General features: G+C 39.9%; 1 protein-coding gene and 1 long non-coding RNA gene across 12 annotated transcripts in view; one reads left to right on the forward strand and one right to left on the reverse strand.

The window, feature by feature from the left end:
- Positions 1 to 20,407, reverse strand: part of LOC125770414 (SLIT-ROBO Rho GTPase-activating protein 1-like) — a 30,355-nt gene extending 9,948 nt beyond the window's left edge. Inside the window, exons 1-2 of one of the 11 annotated variants that reach the window (XM_049439943.1) lie at positions 20,197 to 20,407; positions 14,082 to 14,518 (exon numbers count right to left, since the gene is read on the reverse strand). In XM_049439943.1, coding sequence (XP_049295900.1) covers positions 14,082 to 14,175 — 94 coding nt within the window. In that variant the 5' untranslated portion in view covers positions 14,176 to 14,518; positions 20,197 to 20,407. Of the gene's footprint in view, positions 1 to 1,266; positions 2,328 to 9,435; positions 10,303 to 10,323; positions 10,472 to 14,081; positions 14,519 to 15,570; positions 16,124 to 16,371; positions 16,479 to 16,524; positions 16,550 to 16,640; positions 16,738 to 20,196 lie in introns of those variants that run through there. The other 10 variants (XM_049439945.1, XM_049439948.1, XM_049439949.1 and 7 more) reach the window with 10 other exon arrangements.
- On the forward strand, positions 16,155 to 18,849 carry LOC125770543 (uncharacterized). Its single transcript, XR_007419213.1, has 3 exons — positions 16,155 to 16,377; positions 16,455 to 17,003; positions 17,159 to 18,849. It is a non-coding gene; the product is annotated as an uncharacterized LOC125770543 (long non-coding RNA).
- Positions 20,408 to 20,442: the final 35 nt, after the last annotated feature.

Below are 20,442 nucleotides of genomic sequence, written 5' to 3' on the forward strand. Positions count from 1 at the left end.
ACTTTATTTTAAATTCAAACGGGCGCATTACGCATATTGCCTTGTTGAAATATTGTTACACATTTGATGCAAACCAATATATTGACGGTCACATGGAGGCCTTCTTCTTCAATTCTAGCATACAAATTCCTTTGTTAGAATCACTACCACCAATTCGAATTGCATCCGCGTTTTATTCTACTGTTTCCCCTTTTTTTCCTGAGCTGATGAGTCACCGAGGTCTCCGAGGTCTTCGTGGTGGATTACCGATACGGTTCGTGACAGGGCACCAGAAAGGGGACATGTTAGTCCCCTTTTTAATCTATCGCTTTCGCCGTATTCCAAACATCCGAAAGCAGCACCAGGAAATGTATGGTTGCCGCACCCCGAACGTTTCGAGGGTTCTTGACAAAATTTGTTTTCATTCTCTTTAGAACCAGTTCCCTCTCTCTCTCTCTCCCCCCTCCTCAGAATGGAATAGTCATACGATGCGATGGGTTTTGCAGCTGTTTGCAGCTGGACCGATTTGAACCGAAATAAAGATTCCACCCACGCATGTAAACTTTAACAGGACGCATTACACATTATGCCGTTAGCTAGAAGAAGGCAATTTACTATTACTTCAGAATACTGTTAAGTATGTGATAATACCAATAAAATTTTGTTTCCAAACATATTCAATTTTGAATAATATTATGAAAAATGTAATTACTATTAATTAAATTAAATTACCATAAACTTCAATACAATCAGCACAGAATAAAGCAGAAAAGGAATGCTCATGTAATGCAACAAATCTCCCTACACCAACCATGTGGTCGTCGGGGGGTTCATTGAATTCCACGATTTCGTGACACGCACATCAACACGAACCGTAAGTGCCAGATGCCAGTTCCATTGGCTTTGGATCGCTTCGCAACGTCACGACAGAGTCCGACTTGTGCACGCTCATTGACAGACCACAAAACGTATGCCGTTTGGGGCATGTCGTACATACACAGCAGTTGTCCAGCCATCTAATTATTCATACGCATCGTTTGAATGACAAAGCTGTTTTTTTTGCATATGCACCCAATGGTTTAACCATACGGACGTATGAACATTAGAAGCATGAAATTAAATTAGCTTTTGCGACGTCCGAAGAGGAAACATTTCAACACATTACATCCCGTACATTAGACATTTTGTTTGTCGAACAATATGCACTCACTCTATTGCAGATTAAATAGTGCGTAACGAACACTAAAACATTATGACACTTTTTAAAAAAAATTTACAACATATTACCTGGAAAGACATCCCGAAATTCGGGACTCGGCTGATGGATCCATCCGTTCCGTTGCTGTATTATGCACTGAAACATATTTGCACGCTGAACAACAATTGTTTTTTTCTTTTAACGATAAAACTGTTCTGTCCCCGTTTACAGGCGTCTTTCACTAGCCGTTAGACGTTAGACGTTTGGAAATACGGAGCACGGAGAGTTGGTTTAAATTAATGCACGGCACAATCCACACATAATGCTAGTAGTAATACCGGAAACATGTCACAATCACACCAATTGAGTGAAGATCATCTCTTCGTGCTGGGTTTGTTTCAAGTCGCGATGGAGAAGAGGAGACAAAACCAAACATATAATCCGATGGACAATAATACAGCTACATCACATCACAAGAACGCTATCAATTCAATGTTCCGATAGTTGTCTGACCTTTACTCACTCGTACAGATTGTACACTAAAGGGAACGAATTACTGTTCAGGATCGGTTATGTTGCGGTTTCAAACACTCTTATCAATCGACAATTCACTTTTAACGCACGTCATATTACGGATGTGTTCTCAGTGTGTACATTCTTACAATCTTAACCATCTTACCATCTCTACAATGCGTTAAGTGCATTTACCAAAAAACCCAACTATGCTGCTACAACAATAGAATAGAACAAGGCATAAGGTTCACGATCGCTGTCTTTTTTAAACACCACGACGGAGACGGAGACCTAAACATAGCTTGCACACACCATTAAATTTAGCTCGTACACACCGGAAATTCTAACCTACACGCAAACACAAAAAGGTTATACCCTGTACGAACGGAACCAAATTTTCCAAATGCCTTCCAACCATCATTCAAATGCATCCAGAAGTCATGAATGAAACGGTACGATGCATTCACAAACGTACCGATGCGCATGTCTTCTAACACTACGACAACAATACTGCAATCTACAAGAGGACGTCGACTTGTGTAAGACATTTGGAAGTCCGCTTTTAGCAGCGCTGGCGAACATTTGAAACGACACAGATGTCGATCAACAAACAGTGTGAGGGAGAGGGGTAGCGGGAGAAGAGTCCAGGGGGAGGCCACCCCAACCGAAAACCGAGAATGGTTTTCCTCCTCAGCTGATGTTTTTGTTTTGATTTCTCTACACAAGTAAATAATGAAATCGCTTCTTAACGACTGCAGGGACAGACGGTTCTTTCTCCCCAGGTTCTTAGCTTGTGCCGGCAAAATGTTCTGGCAATCCCCTTGGCATACGTCGTTCGGCTGGAATTGAATGTAAAAACGCATCGCACGTTCGTGACGTTAAGTTAAACCCAATGACCAATGAGAATTCTTTTTCGGGCAAGACCACACCAAACCACCCCACCCGGGGTGGGCCTTTGTTCGACGAGGTTCATTTCCATGGTGGATATAGGAGAGTTCTTGATCGTTGCGCCTTTCCTGGAACAGTGTTAACATCCGGACGAAACAAAAAAGGGAATCGCCATTATAAATCACACTTTGGAGGGCAACGTTGTCGTCATATCCGATGCGTGAAATGGGAGAGCTTCATGATCGAGTCTCTCTGAGACAGTGAGAAACACTAGCAACTTTTTTAATGTATATTCCATTTTTGGACATCTTCAAAGACTAGAACAAGACGATAAATATATCACCAAATATGTCCAGAATAATGTCAATATCTCTTATTTAAAGAAAAGGTACATTGAATGCATGCAATAAACAATCTCCAGTTTCGTTGTTCGTTAGTATCGTAACATTTTACACCGTAGAAGGAAAATTTTTCCATTCCCTATTGTCCAAATAGTGATCAGATTTTGGCTGCTCAAGCAATATCTCGACATTCGTCGATTTCAAGTTAAAGATCACCCAAAATTTTAATCTTTTTCCAATACATTTGTGTGCAGGGAAATAGACTCCTGTGTCAAGCTCAAATATCCAATAAAAATCTTTGCATGTCTGACATTCCCAAGTACTTTCCAAATAACATTAAATGTATTTTTTAAAAATAAAAAACATTTTGATTTACCAATATATTCTCCAAGATAGTCTCTAAAAATGCAAGTTCTCAAAGTCTCAAACTTTAATCTGAAGAAAAGTGCAATTTGAGGTTGGAAGTAACTCCCAAACATTCCTGATAACACATTATATAGCCAAAATAAAAAGAATGTACATGTTTTATAGCAAAAGCAAAGCTAAATAATACAGCCAATAATGGAATGCGACGTAATCTCTTTGAGATTCGTGACAAAAGTTCCAACGATCTCAAGGAATCTAAGCTTATCCGTCGTACCGTGTGCGCGCTCAAGAAGAAAATGCATCCAGAAAATGAAAGTAATCCATTGCAAAACCATTCACAATACACTCTCCCAGCATGATGATTGGTTGTAGTAAAAGGAGTTAAAAAGTGAAAGTATCAACGTTACGATCTGCAACAGACGGGAGAATATACAATGCTTCTTGCAGTGGGCCAAAATGTTAAACGAATCTAACGCGAATTGTAGTAAATATCTACCAAATACCTCTTGGTAAAATAATTGGCAAACGTAGCTGCCCTTTTCAAACTTAGTTGATTCTGTTTTTTATAATCAATATATTCCCCTTTTTTAATTTGAGATCATTCCCTGCTTTCATCTCAAAGCAGGAGATCAACCTGCAGTGCCATCGGGCAGGCAATGATATGTTTTCATTTTTCCTCTTTACCTCTCTTTTGATTGACACTGGGATACGTGGTTGCAGCAAGTGAAAAGACAACACTCCACAACATATCATGACTTCCACCGCACACATATCCGCGGTCGATTCGTTTGTGCTTGGGGTTTCTGTGGTGATTAAGAGATGCATTTCCACCCAGTCGGGCCCGGAGTATCGATGTCGTTCGTCACACGAGTCCGGTGAGAATGGGAAGTACTCAATCAATCGAACGAGCGTCATTCGATAATTAATTACACCCCTGGGTCTGGGTCTGGGATGTTGATGGTTTGATCGAGCATCATACATTTTACATTTGCACCTGAACGGACGCGCGATCATGCACGATCGCTTCACGAAAATGACAGAAATGACAACATTGCAACCAGGGCCCCAAAGTCAGCGAACCATTACGCAATTTCTCTGACTTTCTCGTCCAACAATATATGTGTGTGTGTGTGCATATAAATTCGCACCCTGAAAATGGAGCCCAACGGCGTTGTGAGTGTGAAAGAAGAGGAGTTGGGGTTTTTGTTTTAAATCACACACCGGACCAGAAGGCAACACAACATCTTACGAGCATAAATGCGACACCCGGCATAAAGTCGACGATAATAAAACAACAACAACACGACAACCTGCAGCATCTGCGCCTCCAACGGCAGCAACACATCGATGCGAGATTCGTGTGTCTTGTGGTGTTACATCAGCAAAAGCTGCTTTCGTTTGGCGATCGACTAAAAAAAATCCTCGTGACGATCCGTCGTCCGGAGACCACAAAACGATACGAGTCACACAACAGTGCGCACCGGCGGTCAGTTTTACCATAAATGTTTTTTTCATTGCTTCCGGTATTTCAGAGGTTGCAAATGGTTACGAGCGCGACAAAACAAAATCACCGTTACTTCCGCAGGCGAAAACCATTTCGGTCGCAGACGGGTACGTTTGGAAATGGCATTAAAAATATTTCACTCAATTCTGCAAATGTTTGGTGTGGTTTAAACGTATTCCAGTCGCTTTATCTAAAGATGTTTTTGATACAAGTAAATACATTTTTCGAAGCTAGTTCGTTTGTAGTACCATGGACATAGTAGAGTCCATGTTGATTTACTTGATCATCATGTGATTTCCCTTGCACATTACCACACGCATTCAGGCCACAAACGAGATCATCATCTTACGCAACACGTCTGCATAAGCAAATGATTGCGCATCATGCATTTCCCAAGGCGAGAGATGAATAAAAGATCGTATTTGTGCTCTGTTTTGAAGCAATCCATACTCAAGTATGCTATCTAAACGTCATCCAAGGCCATCAAGTAGAATTCAACTGCATAGTGATATTCCCCAGTGCATAAGTAAAAATAAATATTATTTATTTTACTATTAGCATTCTGACGATAAAAGCTGAGATTGGCATTGTGACGATAAAAGGGGAAAAATAAAGATAAAACCAGCAAAACATTTTATCTACTGATATTTCACACCGTAGACAGCAAATATTCCAATAACCAAAAAAGGTTTTAATTAATAATTACAAAACAAAAAACACATTTTCCTACGTACAGTGACGGTCACTCAATTATGGGTGCATAAAATTTTATGAATATTGTCGTTGTAATTGACAGTTAAAATTATCAATTTTTCTACAATGTTTTCAAAATTTAAACTATCCAATTTTGTCTAGAAATTCAAAAGATAGGATTAGAATAGGGCGGCCCGGTGGTGCATGTGATAAACTGCGCCTTTCCACACGGTAGGACCGGGTTCAAATCCCACCCGGACCCGGAGCAAGGACTGACTATCCGGCTACGCGGTAAAAAGGTAAGGTGCAAGGTCGTTAAAAAGCCAAGAGTAGAGAGGACTAGAATTAATCATATTTTAACACTGGCCCACAAACACGAATCACAACAACAAGAAGTGATCAATCTTCATTCTTAATCTCAAAAAAGTGAGTAAAAGATTCAAATCCTTATTAACACTTTTTAACTACGTTTCAACTCTACAAAAAGAGTGATTATTCTTATCTCTAATGTCAAAGGCAAAAACATTAACAGCTTCAATAAAATTGGAATCGATCAAAAGGAATATTTGGAAGCGATCATACCACTTATCTTAAAAAGATGCTATAATGTGCGGTTTTATCTTTACTTAAATAATCACTTTGTACTCCTTTAACCTGAAATTGATAAATGCTAAACTTGAGGCTAAAGTCTGAAACACGACCCCCCCCCCCCACTCACGGGCACTCATTTGAGTGACTTTTTTTCGTGCAGAGTGATTCGAAATCGGTTGCGTGTTTTTTTAATTATGTTTCGAGACACAGACACCTGAGGGCATGGCCGTCGAAGAAGAAAATGTAGCAATTGGTGCCATCTATCGACCACAGGTCAAAGATTGGCGATCCGTTGGAGCTTTGGCGAATAGCTCCGGCCACAGACATGGTAGCGATTAGTGGTGCATGGACGAAATGTAGCCACAAGTGCCATCTAGCCATGGCCAGAAGAAAGTTTGGCGATATCTTGGATACCGGCGGAGCTATGGGGCAAAGTTGGGCCAAAAATGAGGAAAATTTTACGGTTTCACAAACAGCGTATGGAACTTAGTTCCTCGATGAATAAATCACTTTTCACTATGCGAAAACCTCCTTACAATTTAATAGTAATTGTAAAAATAATCAAATTCAGGCCACATTGCATAGTCTCCGAACCACCCTGTATGAAAAATTGACACGCAGATGAGTGACCGTGAGTGGTGGGGGGGGGGGGGGGGGTTGTTTGTGTTTCAGACTTTAGCCAAACTTGAAATAGAATATTCAAAAATATGTCAAACACATAATAACCTTATTCAACTGCCCACCACTGTATGTTTTATTGCCCGATATGAACAGTTGCGCGTTCCGGAACCAGTCCAGATTGTGTGGACCAATATTAGAGTTTAGGCTCGCAAGATGAAAAGGGAAACTTTTTTTTGTTACCATCGCTCATTTAAGTACCATAAAAAGAAGTCACCAGCGGGAACTATTTGCTGTGCTGTGCTAGACAGACGGGACGGGGACGACGGCAACCCAGCAGTTGACCATCGCCGGGCAATAAAAGGGCAAAACATATTTCTTGTAGCCCATGCGCGACTCGATGCGTTCGATCAAAGGCATTTTTTTCTTTCTTTCTTTTCTTTTTCGCTATTCAACAAGGGTCTCGGACATTGGCTTCCACACTCCACATTCCGTCATCATCAGCCAGCAAGAAAACAAAAAACAAACACGATTTCAACCTGTGTGTTTGTTCGCATCGCTCGTTCATATCACTTGCGCTTTGATCGCAATGGAAAATATGAAAGCGATGAAAATCCGTCACTAAACAAGTTCATGTACCGGGCCGCTTTTAGTGGTCGTGTTCGCGTTATCATTCAGTCGCGTTGAGGGAAATGCAATCCTTTGCAAAGGTTCCCGATGGGCTTCGTCCCGGTGTCTGCTTTCTTTCCCTTTCGATTACGAATAATCGCTTCAAACAAACAAAACATCGGTAGCTGGCAAAAATATAGCAAACAGTTGGTACACCGATATCATTTGAGGTGTTTTTCTTCTTCAAATGATCGTGTAAAAAAACATAAACATTTACCCTTTTCTTCATTGATACCACACACCACTTTGATTCGAGCGATAACATTGACCTCCCCGCTGTTGAATTAGTTATCGCAAAACTTTAACTTTAAACAAACAGATTTAAAGACAACCACCACTTGCAACATAAATAAGATAAAAGTTCAGATAAGATATAACGAACTCATACTCCACACATGTTTGTTTGGTTTTGTTGCTGTACTAAACAATGCAGGAGTTTAACTTTCTTTTCATGGCACGCTTTTGGTAAATAAACTTCATGCTCAGCTGCGTTTCAGCGTTTAAAATCCTTTGCTAATGGTGTTTTTTTTTATCTCCTTCTTTCTCTATTTGCTTTTAATTGCTTTTGTGCAATTTTTTTACATTTTAAATATTTTTCTGCTTCAATACTTCCATCCAATTGATTCGAATTGGGTTTTAATCTTTTTTGCCTTTTTGCATGATTCACTTTTAACTCTGTGAAAATTTACCATGGATCAACTCAAACTTGTTTCTTTGCAACTGAAACACACTGTTATTTCCGCAATGGTTAATAAAAAAAGAAAGGTAACAACGCAATAGGAAAATTGATTTATTCTTCTCGCAATCTCGCGAATCTTGTGTTGCGGTTTCTGTTGTTCTCTTGCGCACTCTGCACTCTCCAGTAGCGGCGCGGATGCAACAGCATCAGCATCTTTCGCTTTGCGTCTCACTCTATGTTTGTGTGTGTCTCGGTCTCACGGAAATGTCTCTCTTAACATGGCACAACTTAAAACATCTTGTTTCTCACCGCTGACTGCTGGTGTGTTTTTGCGCTTTGAATGAAAATGATATGTATATATATATTTTTTTTGCAATCGATTATTCGCAATTGAATGGCCTTGATATATGAGAAATTTTATAATCGCTCAAAAATTGTATAACACAAGAAAAAAAAGTTATCAAAATAAAATAAATAAAAAAACGAATATTCATTTGTGCAGAGCTTCGTGCATCAACAATATTTTTTTCTTTTTCAAGAAAACTTGCTCAAACTAAAGAACCATCGCGTATTCAAACGCTAATCAGTTTAAACACCCCCAACCAACCATAAAAAATGAAGAAGAAAAAAAGCACCCCAAAACTACCCCACGTTTTAGTGGCGCACATTATACATCTTATCGCGTTTGCGTGCCTTAAAAATTCACTTGCATGAAGACCAAAAAAAAAACCACCCAACACCAACATAACAGACTGGAGTAAGCCCAAAAAAAATAAAAAAATAAAAACCAAGACAGCTAAACTCATTTCGCATTCTTTTGAGAACTGGTTCTAATGGTCCGAAATGTTCAACACAAGAAGGTGAAGAATTGGATTTGGGTGTTCTTCCTTATGCTTTTGCCGTCCCTTCACGTCCTACTTTTAACACTTCATTTCGTGTGTGAAATCAATTCTCGGTTTGAATGTGTGCGACCGTTGCCCCGTTCGTTGCAAGGGAAGCCAGCGACTGCCCAGCCAGCCAGTCAGATTGAAACGTAATTTGAGAAGCATCAATTACTACGTCCAACGATCAATTTACGCTTTTTTTATCCAATTTTTGTTTCAATTCGGTTTTTCCTTTCACTAAACATCAAACTCCGGTTTTAATCGTTACTTGTTTGGAGCTATTTCCGGATCGGAGAGCTATTTATAAACACCAAAAACGAATGCCTTATTTTGCCTTAACTTTTCACACACAGACACAAAAACAGACCAGAATTTCCACTGCTCGTAAACAGAGTGTCACACAAATGCACCAAGGATTTTTGTATAACTTTCAGCAATTTTTTCACAACACAGTTTTACAAAAAAAACATAATAAAAACAGCATCACAGCAAAAGATGGAACAATTTCTTACAGCACACTATTTTTCATGCAATCACACTAAATTCACGCCAGACAAAGGATTAGGACGGGGAGTTTTTTTTGCTGTCCTCAACAGGCACCGCCCGCTACGATTTTCTCGATTCGTTTGATGCTCTTATCAAAGCAAGAGCCTGATGGAGAATAATTTTCCACAAAACCAATTCCAGCTGCGAGAGAGCTTTTTCCCCATTTGCTTCCTCCAGAGCCTACCTTCAGATTGGTTCGGGGCGAGTGTAAGGAAGTGACGTTGTGTGCTGCTGGATGCTGTTCAGTGTCGGACCTTTGGTGAGTGAGCGGCGAAATCATATGAAACCCATTGCACTAGAAGGAAATTTTAACGCTCACCCAGCACAGTTGGACCAACAAAAAAAAATCTATGCAGAGAGAGCGAATACGGAAAATGTACAATTTCCTCACTGAAACACACACACGGACACAGACACGGACACCAACAAGAAATCAGCAAAGAACTCTTTCATTCCAGCATGAGAAGAAACTAATGGCCGATGAAAGATTTTAGCAAACATGAATGATTGTATGAAACACAAAACTATTGTTTTTTGTTCGCAACAATTTATTTGAACATCATCACAACACGCGAAAATTATTTCCATCCGTTCAAACACTTTCCACATACGCCATTCGCAAACTTTTCCGATTTTAAATGAAGATGCACTGATGCTTTTGTTTACACAAGAGTTTTGCTCCACACATCTACACACGCAAGAAAAACCACACATCACAATTCACGAAACGCGTCCACAATTGTTACCGAAAACGGGTTGAGGGGGATGGGACAAACAAAACCACGACGCATCACTGTGACAACGAGCAGCCCACCCGTTCAGCATCCGTTGTTTTCATGGAAACAATAACCTACTCGATTTCAAACACGACCTCCACCAACTTCTTTCAATAGCGTTTTTTTGTAGCAGTTTACTCGTGTGTGCGTAACGGACGATTTTCCATCATCTTCTCCCGTAGGCTTCTGTTTCATTAATGCCGGAGAGCTAGATGTTGTACGATGCGTAAAGCATGGAAACAAGCACGCAAATCAAATTGGTGTAAGTGCGACTCCGACAATCGACAGCGCGTGTTGGTGAAATCGTACGCTATGTTTTGCTTTCACAGCCGCACAAACACACGCTCATACACACACGAGCAATCGCACGCACTCAACACCGTCTCGAGTACTCAACTACATCATTAAAACGTATTGGCGGCAGTACGTTTAAATCGAACGGTGGGCGGAAAGCCATTTTAAATTTGAAGAAAAACCCAAATAAGTGTGATAAAACAATTTTGTTAAATTAAAAAAAGAATTGCTGCCATTCTACGCGTTATAATGAGTTTGTTGATTTCACTAGTGTTTTGGGAGGTAAAAAATTTTGTAAACAGACCATTTGAGGTAAACAAATTAGCATATATTTTAAGCAAATTTGGGTATTCCAAAAAAGGTAAATATTATCTTAACAGTAGAAACAACAAACGAAATCTTAACGAACTATTTTAGCAGAATGTTTCATGCGATCAAGTACATTTTCGACATGAAGCACTTTACAGCACATTACGATTAGGCCTGCATATGAGGGGCGAAAAAGATGGTTCTGAGTACAATTTCTACTCTCCCCATTACATATGTGTGTTTTTTTCCTGCCAAAACATGTTTAGTTTTGCAAAGAAAAACAACCACAGTTTGCCTTCACAAAAAGTGCGACTCATGGAAGCTCCATGGGGCCCGTTCTCGCTTGTTGCAGTTTGCCCATTTAGCGGTTATGTTTGTGTTTTAGCAGCTTTATTTATATTTAATTTTTTTTGCCAAACATCCACCAAGGCTAAGTCCGGCCGGGTGAAGTGCAGTCGTCAGAAGTAAAAAAAAAGAGCGTAGAACAAGACATATAAAACAACACCAACCATGAAGTTGACTAGCTTGGGTGGCATTGGCAAACAAACCATGACGAAACAGGCAAATAACAAGGATGATATCAATTGATAAATTGTTTTACAAAACGAATCAAAAGGATCATTATATTGTCCCCCACCAAAAGTTATACTTGTTGGAACACCTGGGACAAAGGGAAAACAAAACATGGCTGTTATACAAACTAGTGATGGATACATCTTCAATTTTCCCGGAGTAATCCGATTCTGAGACATTCTGGAGTGAACTCCTGGGTAACTCCGGCATTATTAACGATCAGTGGGGGAGAAGCAATTTATGAAGTTTTAAAGACAGTTCAACTAACTGTCCCCGGCAACTTACCAGAGTTGAATCCGGAGTTAAAATCCGGATTTCTCCCGGAGTTGCATCCGGTTTTTATACGTCGGAGTCGGAGTCATGCATCCGCTCCGGAGTTCCCATTACTAATTCATGAATCCACTCCGAATACGGCGTATGAAAACCGGATTCAACTTCGGGAGAAATTCGGAGTTGACTCCGAATTTCTACGGAGTTGGTACCGGAATACTCCGGAGTTGACTCCGAATTTCTCCGGAGTTGGTACCAGAATACTCCGGAGTTGACTCCGAATTTCTTCGGAGTTGGTACCGGAATACTTCTGAATTAACTCCGGAATTAACTGCATCCAAAGATAACTCCGGGGCAATCTCCGATTTTAACTCCGGATTCAACTTCGCTTAATGGCCGGGCGCAGTTAGTTAAACTGTTTTTAAAACTTCTTTAATTGCTTTTCCAACCGGATTACTCCGACTCCTGGAAAATTGAGGATTTATCCATAGTGATGAATCCACTCCGGAGTTCCCATCACTAATACAAACATGTACACTTATGTTGACACAGCTGATCTTTACATCGAAGCATCATTTTATGATGCTTTATTTTGGAAACTTCACCCTATGCAGCATTTTATAAAAAGCAGCAGATATTTCATACGAACATCATCAAATGACATCACCACCAGTTTCTTCCCAAAACAGCCTAATGGGATGAAAATCTTTATTTATCGCCCATAATCTATATGCTCATTATGTCGATCATGCCTTCGCATGTGTAAATGCATACTAACAGTCCAATTTGAACCCTTTTTTTTGAGGTCATGAATCAATCTCGATGCATTGCACAGAACAATCGGTACCATGGAGAATGGAGAAAATGGAGACACCCTTACACACAGAGATAAAACATGAAAACTCGTTGAAACAAAGCAATTTAACTTGATTGGCTCAAATGTTATGCTGAGGGAACTTAACACACACAATTCATCCCTGATCATCCAGATGCATTAGATACTCCAGTTTTTGCCTTCAAATGGGGCAAACAAAATCAACGTTAAGCGCAATTTGATGAGATAATTGGAAGCTCTATTTTTAGGGTGGTCGGGCGTTGGTGTTTGTTAATAAAAAAAATAACCTATCAAATATCAATTGGCGTGTCTGGGGGGCAAAGCCAGACATGATGTTGCGTGGTTAAAAATATCATTAAACTTTTTCTTTTTTTTTCGCATACAACCATTATGCTACCAAAAGTGCAAACGTTTACTGATTCAATCGGTGGAAGGCTGGCCATATAAAATTGATCGTGTTTCAGGTTTTTTTGTATTTTTTTCTGTTTCATCACATGGTTTTCAACATAAAAACTCGAAAAGGAAATAACTAGAGCACATGATCAGTTTTTTTTCGGCGAAAAGCTAACGCAGGAACATACGAAGACGCGGTCACTGATTACATGAGAAAGGAATCAGTAAACATGTCGTGGATGACTTCAACTCAAGCGTTTTTTTTTTCTAAATTTTATTAATATATTGTTATCAGTAAAACTCTAGCAAAACCATACACCGAATTCTATTTCTCATTTCTTTTGACATATTACGCTGATAACAACGAGCGCTGATACTGAAGTGACTGTGTTAGCTTATGTCATTTTTGATTTTGTTAAATCTTTATAGGCATATAGAATTTATTGGAATAAAAAAAACAAGGAACAGACATTTACAGTATCGGACAGAAACAAGTGCAACTGATGGAATATTATATGTTCAAAACTATAAAACAATTGATATTTTGACATCAACCGAATAAGTAGAGGAAAAAAATGGAATGGGGAAACATATTAGAATTTTCAAATCAAACGAAATATTTCAATTTAACAGGAATGCGTAATGAATCTTTTTTTAACAAAAATCTTACGAGTTCCGCTTGTTCTGTCTGATACTATAACCTCATCATTTTCAAAAGACTCTTAATACTAAGGACAAGTAGTAACTCGACAAACTTCACCAAGAGAACAAGTCCAAGATGTTTAAAAATAAAAAAATATTTTGTTTAAAATATTCATTTTTTTTAATTATAATAAAAACTGAATAATTACAGAGTCAGCAGAGCATGTGTTTTCAATATCAAACAAGCATCATCATAAAATCACTTCAATGATCATTATGGAATGATCATTTGAACCTTTTAACCAAAAAGTTCAAATTCATTTGCGATTTGTGTCGACTGAAACACAACTTGAGATTTGAACCGAAACCGGCCATGTTGCGAAGTCGTCGTGTATCGATCGAAAATATTACTTAGCTGACCAAATGAACATATTGTTTCAATGTGCCTAGAGCTATTTGGGGCGGTTTTTTAATTGTCTTTATTTATATAAGATAAAAGCATTTATAAACAACTACTTACTGTTGAACAGGTTCAGCTTTCTCGTAGAACCAAGCCGCCGTATCGGGCTCTTAATGTCCACATCGTTCTCGTCCATCATTGTTACTCCGTTCATGTCGCCCGGTGGTTAGCTGCACTGCACACTGCTTCGGAAAAACGGTTCATAAATCTAAACACAAAAAACTTGCACCAACCAAAGGAAAGGTATGCCTACGGAAGTATCCTTTTTTCTTCTCGTGACAAATCACAAACTGATCGTTAAAATCATTACACTATCGCGCACACTATCTCACTCGGTCGGGTTTTTTTTCGATTCTATACACTTATTGAATTCGCACACCGTTTTCCCGATCACGACCACTCTAGCTGAAATGATATAAATCACTGCACTTTTCTAAATTCAATGTTTATTAAGCACGCTGCGATATTCTATCGATGCCGTACCATGGGGCTGTACACTGTTATGGGTTGAAAAATAGAATTGAATTAAATTTCGTATTATTTTGAAAATATTTTATAAATCATAAACGAGTTAATTTCTAAGGCTGGTGGCACAGCTCCATCGCTCCGATTTTTTCGCATGGTCCTGTCAAAATTTTGTATGGAATATGACAGATCTCAAAAGCTTCCGATTTTATCGGAAGGTTGAAACAAAAATTTTTGTTTCCATCGGAAGGTACCTTCCGATTTTATTTGTCAAACTGAACTCGCTCGTATAAAACTCTCAAATGATTCTTTTTCTCGAAATGACAATGGCAAATGTTTACATTTATTGTAAATAAACCATTAACCATGGCAAACGTGCGTTTGGACGAAGAAAATCCATCAAATCCATAGTGAAATCGTGCGGAAAAATCGGAAGAGCTGTGCCATACCTTGCGATTCGCATATGCGAAAAAATCGGAGCGATGGAGCTGTGCCACCAGCCTAAGATCCAAGCTTCAATTAAGATCGCATCACCACTTATAGAACAATGGTTCCACCAAGAAGCAACCATATAGCTCCGGCACTCGCTGAACTCATTCCATTCGCATGGCAGTAGGCGGTTTGTAATGGAAACAAAAACAGTGAGCCGCAAGCGCGTATGCAAAGTGTCGATCGGTTTACGATCGACACATAAATTTTCACCACCCTCTTTTCATACGCCCACACACGCTGTGTACACATTGGCACACCAAGCAAGGGAGAAGGTAAATTTTTGTATTTATTGCCGCATCTCACTTTTTCATTTGACCTCTTCCTATTGCCATATACATGCAGAGACACACATACATGCGATGCCTTTTTGGTGTTGGAGGATGGTGGACAAAGCGGCAGGTTGCGAGATTGGGGACCATTACTGGAGCAATAATTAACTTTTGCATCGCAGCCGACCGGAAAGGTTAGGGGAATAAGTCTGTTTGACTGGAAAAAAAAAGTTGTAATGTAACAAACGATTTCCGCCAATTATGAATTTCCTGATTCTCACATTTGGGGTTGGGGAAGAAGGAAAACACACACACACACGCACCTGCCCACGGAGTTTAAGGGAAAACACACTCTTCTTGCACACACAAAAAAAGGAAAACACTTCTTGGTTAAGAGGGACCCAACGGGCAATGCTGCGATGTGATGCGAGATTATACAATTCACGCTACCAAAACAGATTCACTTTCTCACAGCGCCTTGCGATGAAGACGACCGTTTGCGAACGAAGTATGCGGGATTTTGAACCGAGCTAAAGTGTGCCGAGCTTGCGCACCACCACCATGGTTGCCTTTCTCTCATCTGCTGATCTCGACCGCGTTGTTGCTGCTTGCTAATCTATCTCTCTCTCTCCCAGCATCTCTCTTGGTTGTAGAGCATTCCGTTCATTCGCTGTCAGATAGAGCTCCACTTGCACGCATCATTTTACACCCACATCGCTTCCACACGGACCACCACCACCACCACCAAATGGCCGACATTCGATGACGTAATTGACCCCACGTTTCAAACGTAATTTTCACTCTTCGCAAAACAATTACCCACAATACGAGCATGAAACATACACCAACGACCTGTATTCAAAGTGTAAACTTATCCCAAAAGGAAGGGCCAAACAACAATACACACCGCGTACGAACAAATCTCCCAAAAAACACAACAAAAAGGACGACTAGGAGAGATCTTTTGTTTTGACAATGTTGGTTACTATGATTATAAAAAAAAATCATGATGTTGGATTATGGTTGCTAAGGTATCACTACGTCATGATCACAGGAACTAATTGTGCATTTTCACTTTTAATTTCATTTAAGAAGTATGACAAATCATCTAACTTTTAACGTACTGTCTCGTGAGTATAATGAAACGCACACCAACTGGAATGTAAGAAAAATCTCTAAAATCTTGATCGTTTTCTCCCTTTTGCAGCCTCTCCCAGCAAGGCTACGAATAAGGCACGCTGGGTGGAAGCCACCGTTTGAAAAGGATGTTGTTGTACCCCCATTTGCTAAGAAAACACACGCGCTACAACACGAACGCAAGTGGCTGAGTGGCAAACCAACACCAATGCCTCATATATTGAACACTAAACAACGCATTAAACATGGAACACACCCATCTTCGGTTCTGTGTGTCTCCTTTACAGCGTCACTTTTTCTTTCCGTGCACCGCGCGGCCAAGCACAACCGGGTCCGCGATTCATAATATCGGTTTAAAATTCTAAAATAAGAACGCTCTAATGTTTCGGCTAGTGTTTTGTCAACGCGTTCGCCAAACTGAATATCAACCGGGGCCCAGAGTGAGAGAACCAAGCGCATGCACCTACCGCTCGCGGTGCACTGACAGAGCGGTCTTTTACACACAAAACCACACTCACAGCCGGCTGTGGAAATGTCCCCACTCGTGGCATTAGCTCCCCCTGTTTGTTTTCCGGTGGCCATGTGCAGAACGAATCGTGGCTTCATTCCTCCACCATTGGTTTGTAGAACGTTTGCGTAAACCGGTTTTCACCAGACGACGGTTGCTTGGTGTCGCCGCCATAGTCGCCGCAAGAAAGAGCGCAACGTCCTGGCACTAACCGTGTTGGCCAAAGTGTGCGTTTGGAATAATATTCGTATTTTTCTTTCTTCTAGTTTGTATGCTTGTCTCCACCGACGAGATGCAGACTTCCGTCCGGGGATATTTGCAAACGATCGTGCGGTCAACGTCGCGAGAATTAGAATCGCAGTGTAAATCAATGCTGATGGGACCAAAACAGGATTTTTTGCCATTTGCTTTACCCAAGAAACATTGGTAAGATCTATGCAAACAGACCAGAACACACGGCTGTCAATGGAGTCACAGATTGAAACTGGCCGCGATGAGCTAAAGGTAGGTTTTTGCCTAGTAACGAATAAATGCCTTCGGGGCGGCCCGGTGGTGCATGTGAAAAACGGCGCCCGTCCACACGGCAGGGACCGGGTTCAAATCCCATCCAGACCGTCCCCCCGTAGCATGGACTGACTATCCTGCTACGTAGTAAAATAAGTCTTGATACGGCCAGGCCGTTCTAACCGAGCAAAAAAAAAAAAAAATAATAAATGCCTTCGCTGGAGCACGGTATCGCGCGAAACCGTAATTTAGGTGTAGGTTTTATCATCAGGGTAAAGATCAATTCCTATCATCCACCCTACATGGGTGGGACAAAACGCCCAGAATAACCCTCTATCGGTGGTAACTGTCTGAGGGTGGCCGACAATCTACTCCACTATCAAGAACTAAGCTTTTACCTTAATTACAAAACTCCCTACAGACTTACTATCGTGACGAAGTTAAAAATGCTTCGGTTATCGTTACCGACAGTCACACCTTCCCGGTATATAGCGAGAAAATAGTTTTTTTTTTTAAATAAAATATATCCTTTTTTTCTTTTGGACACATTTTGGTACAAATATTAAGATTTCAAGTAAAAATTTAAAACCTTTTTCCAGAGCAAACAAATCCACGTGAAGGAATCTACAATCCAGTTTGTAATAATAAAGTCGTGTAAATTGTATATTTTGCTTTAAAAGCATACACATTATTAGTTAAACAATTAAAGCCTTATTCTGGCTACCCTTCAAGGTACGCAAATGTTTCCATTTATTTATTGAATTACTTTATTAATAGCACACCACACCTTTTGATCTTGCTGCAGCATAACCAAGACGTATTCCCCATGTGCCATGTTTCCGGTGCTGACTCAAGGCTCTAGGGTGCGATGTTTGTATACCCAACAAATTGAGTTATGAATTCTTATCATACACCACTCAGCGTCAAAGATGCATCTAAAATCAGCTAGTCAACCACAAATAGAAGGGTGGGAGCGTTAGATAAACTTCCTCTTTTGAACGATGGACACCCTCTAATTCCACCCATAGGCAATTGTTGAAATTTCTAATATGACTATCGATCAAAACTCAACGTCGTGCGGATGGTAAGAAAAATACATTAATCATCCGTGGGCTTGTCCTATACACATATGGTTTTTCGTTACACGGTATCCTTTTTTGCGTTGTGGATCCTTTACGCGATCGTTTCGCTTTCCCATGCGGCTGATCTTGCGTCCTCCATTTGCGTGTCTTCTTGGGTGCAGTTTTGCAGCGAACACGTTTTTTTGATACCAGACAAGAAACATCTGTTTCCCATTTGTGGTGTGGATCACATTTTTGGGGGAAATGGCAGGTCTTTTATAATCCAGTTCCGTTCATTTGCTTTTCAGTCAAATGCACAAACAAGTTTCTTTTTGCGTTTACAAAATGGAGAATTTGTTTTAACTGGAGAATGTGGGAAATGTGAAGAAAATTGGGCTTGTTGCAAGCACAATCAATCCATATTAAATAAAAATGTATGGACTCTAAAAAACATTTGTCTGTAACAGTCTGAGTTAAATGTAAAGCTTAACATGTTTAATATAAATCACAAACCGCTTATCATATAGATTTTTGTCTCACGAAGGTTTGTCCTACAAGAAAACAAATTATTCCTTTGTTTCAGATGCATTATAAATGGTCATCTTCGTTGAAAAGGGATCTACGGCAAAGAGGGTTTTTGTTCGTCAAGTTGTCCGTTCTTCAAAGTACTTCGCAACCGACTTCGTAACACGCATCACTTCCATCATATCATCTTTGTGCTCTATGGAACAAGGATTATCCACCACTGGAGGCCGTGGAAAAGAAGTGGAATCCTAAAAATAGTTCAGAGATTCTCGCTCTGCCGGTAAGCATGTGGTACATTCAAGGTTGAGTATGAAGTGTGGAACTGTGAGTGAATCGATGGAACACATATTGAATTGAACTGATACTGATGTATTATTTCGAGGAATTGTTAAATGTTCTTTATGCTTTATAAAATGCGTTTGATTTGGTGAGCTTCTCTGTGTTCCTTTCAGTGTTAGAATCCTTCGAAACCTTCGAACGAAGCTACATATTATCAATTTGAGTCCAATATATCAATATTGTACAATCTGAAACTAGATTGCTGCAAGCTGCTTCATACAGACAAGTGATCGTGCTTTTGATGTGGTCGAACATTAGTCCAAGATTCGATTGAAAGCAAGCAGTGCCGTGGAGTTAACCATTTCACTGGATTAGCTGGGGTTTGCCTCAATGAAAATAAGCTCCATTACTCTGCGAATTGTCGCTACGATCACGGGCAACAATTATCTTCATCTCGAAAGCGGTTTCCACAGCTGGCAAAGTGAATCACTAAACTAATCACAGTGTCTGATGAGTATTCAAGTTTGTACGTTTGGTATGGATGGTTTATAATCATTAATAAGGTAATTATTTTTGTTCTTACTCACTTACTTCAGATTTTCCTTTGAACAAACCACACTATATGAACGTTTTTCATGCAACACAGTGAAATTGTCGGCTTCGCTAAGGATCAACTTAACTGCAACTGTTTTTGAGACTTATTTTGCAAAATGTGATAGTAAATCTAAAACACTTTTGTTACACAGAATATTGTGCTTCGAAACAAAGAAGCGGCAACATCAAGAAGCGTTATTGTACGATTGATCGCGGTGATCCTGCAGCATCTTCGAATGCAAAATATCCACGAAGAGATAAAATGCCAACGAATTCATATTAGGATAAAAATAAGCTTAAACTAACTAACAGCAAATAATTGATAGACAAAATCAACTTACATGCTAGAAATATTCCGGTTAATGTATTTTTTTGTCTGACACTTTCTTGCTTCGTTTCCGGCTTGTAAACAAACAACCCAACTCCACAACTCAAACTGTTCAAGTGTTTAGAAAAGAGAGAGGGAAACCCTCGGCTGAAATCTGTCAAAACGCTTCACATTGTGACGGTATGGCAGCTTCATAGCCCACTGTGCTCCAATATTTATCCGAGTTTTGGACTGTTTTTATCTACTTTTGACCCATTGG

The sequence above is a fragment of the Anopheles funestus genome, chromosome 3RL (genome assembly GCF_943734845.2).
Source record: "Anopheles funestus chromosome 3RL, idAnoFuneDA-416_04, whole genome shotgun sequence".
Lineage (NCBI taxonomy): Eukaryota > Metazoa > Arthropoda > Insecta > Diptera > Culicidae > Anopheles > Anopheles funestus.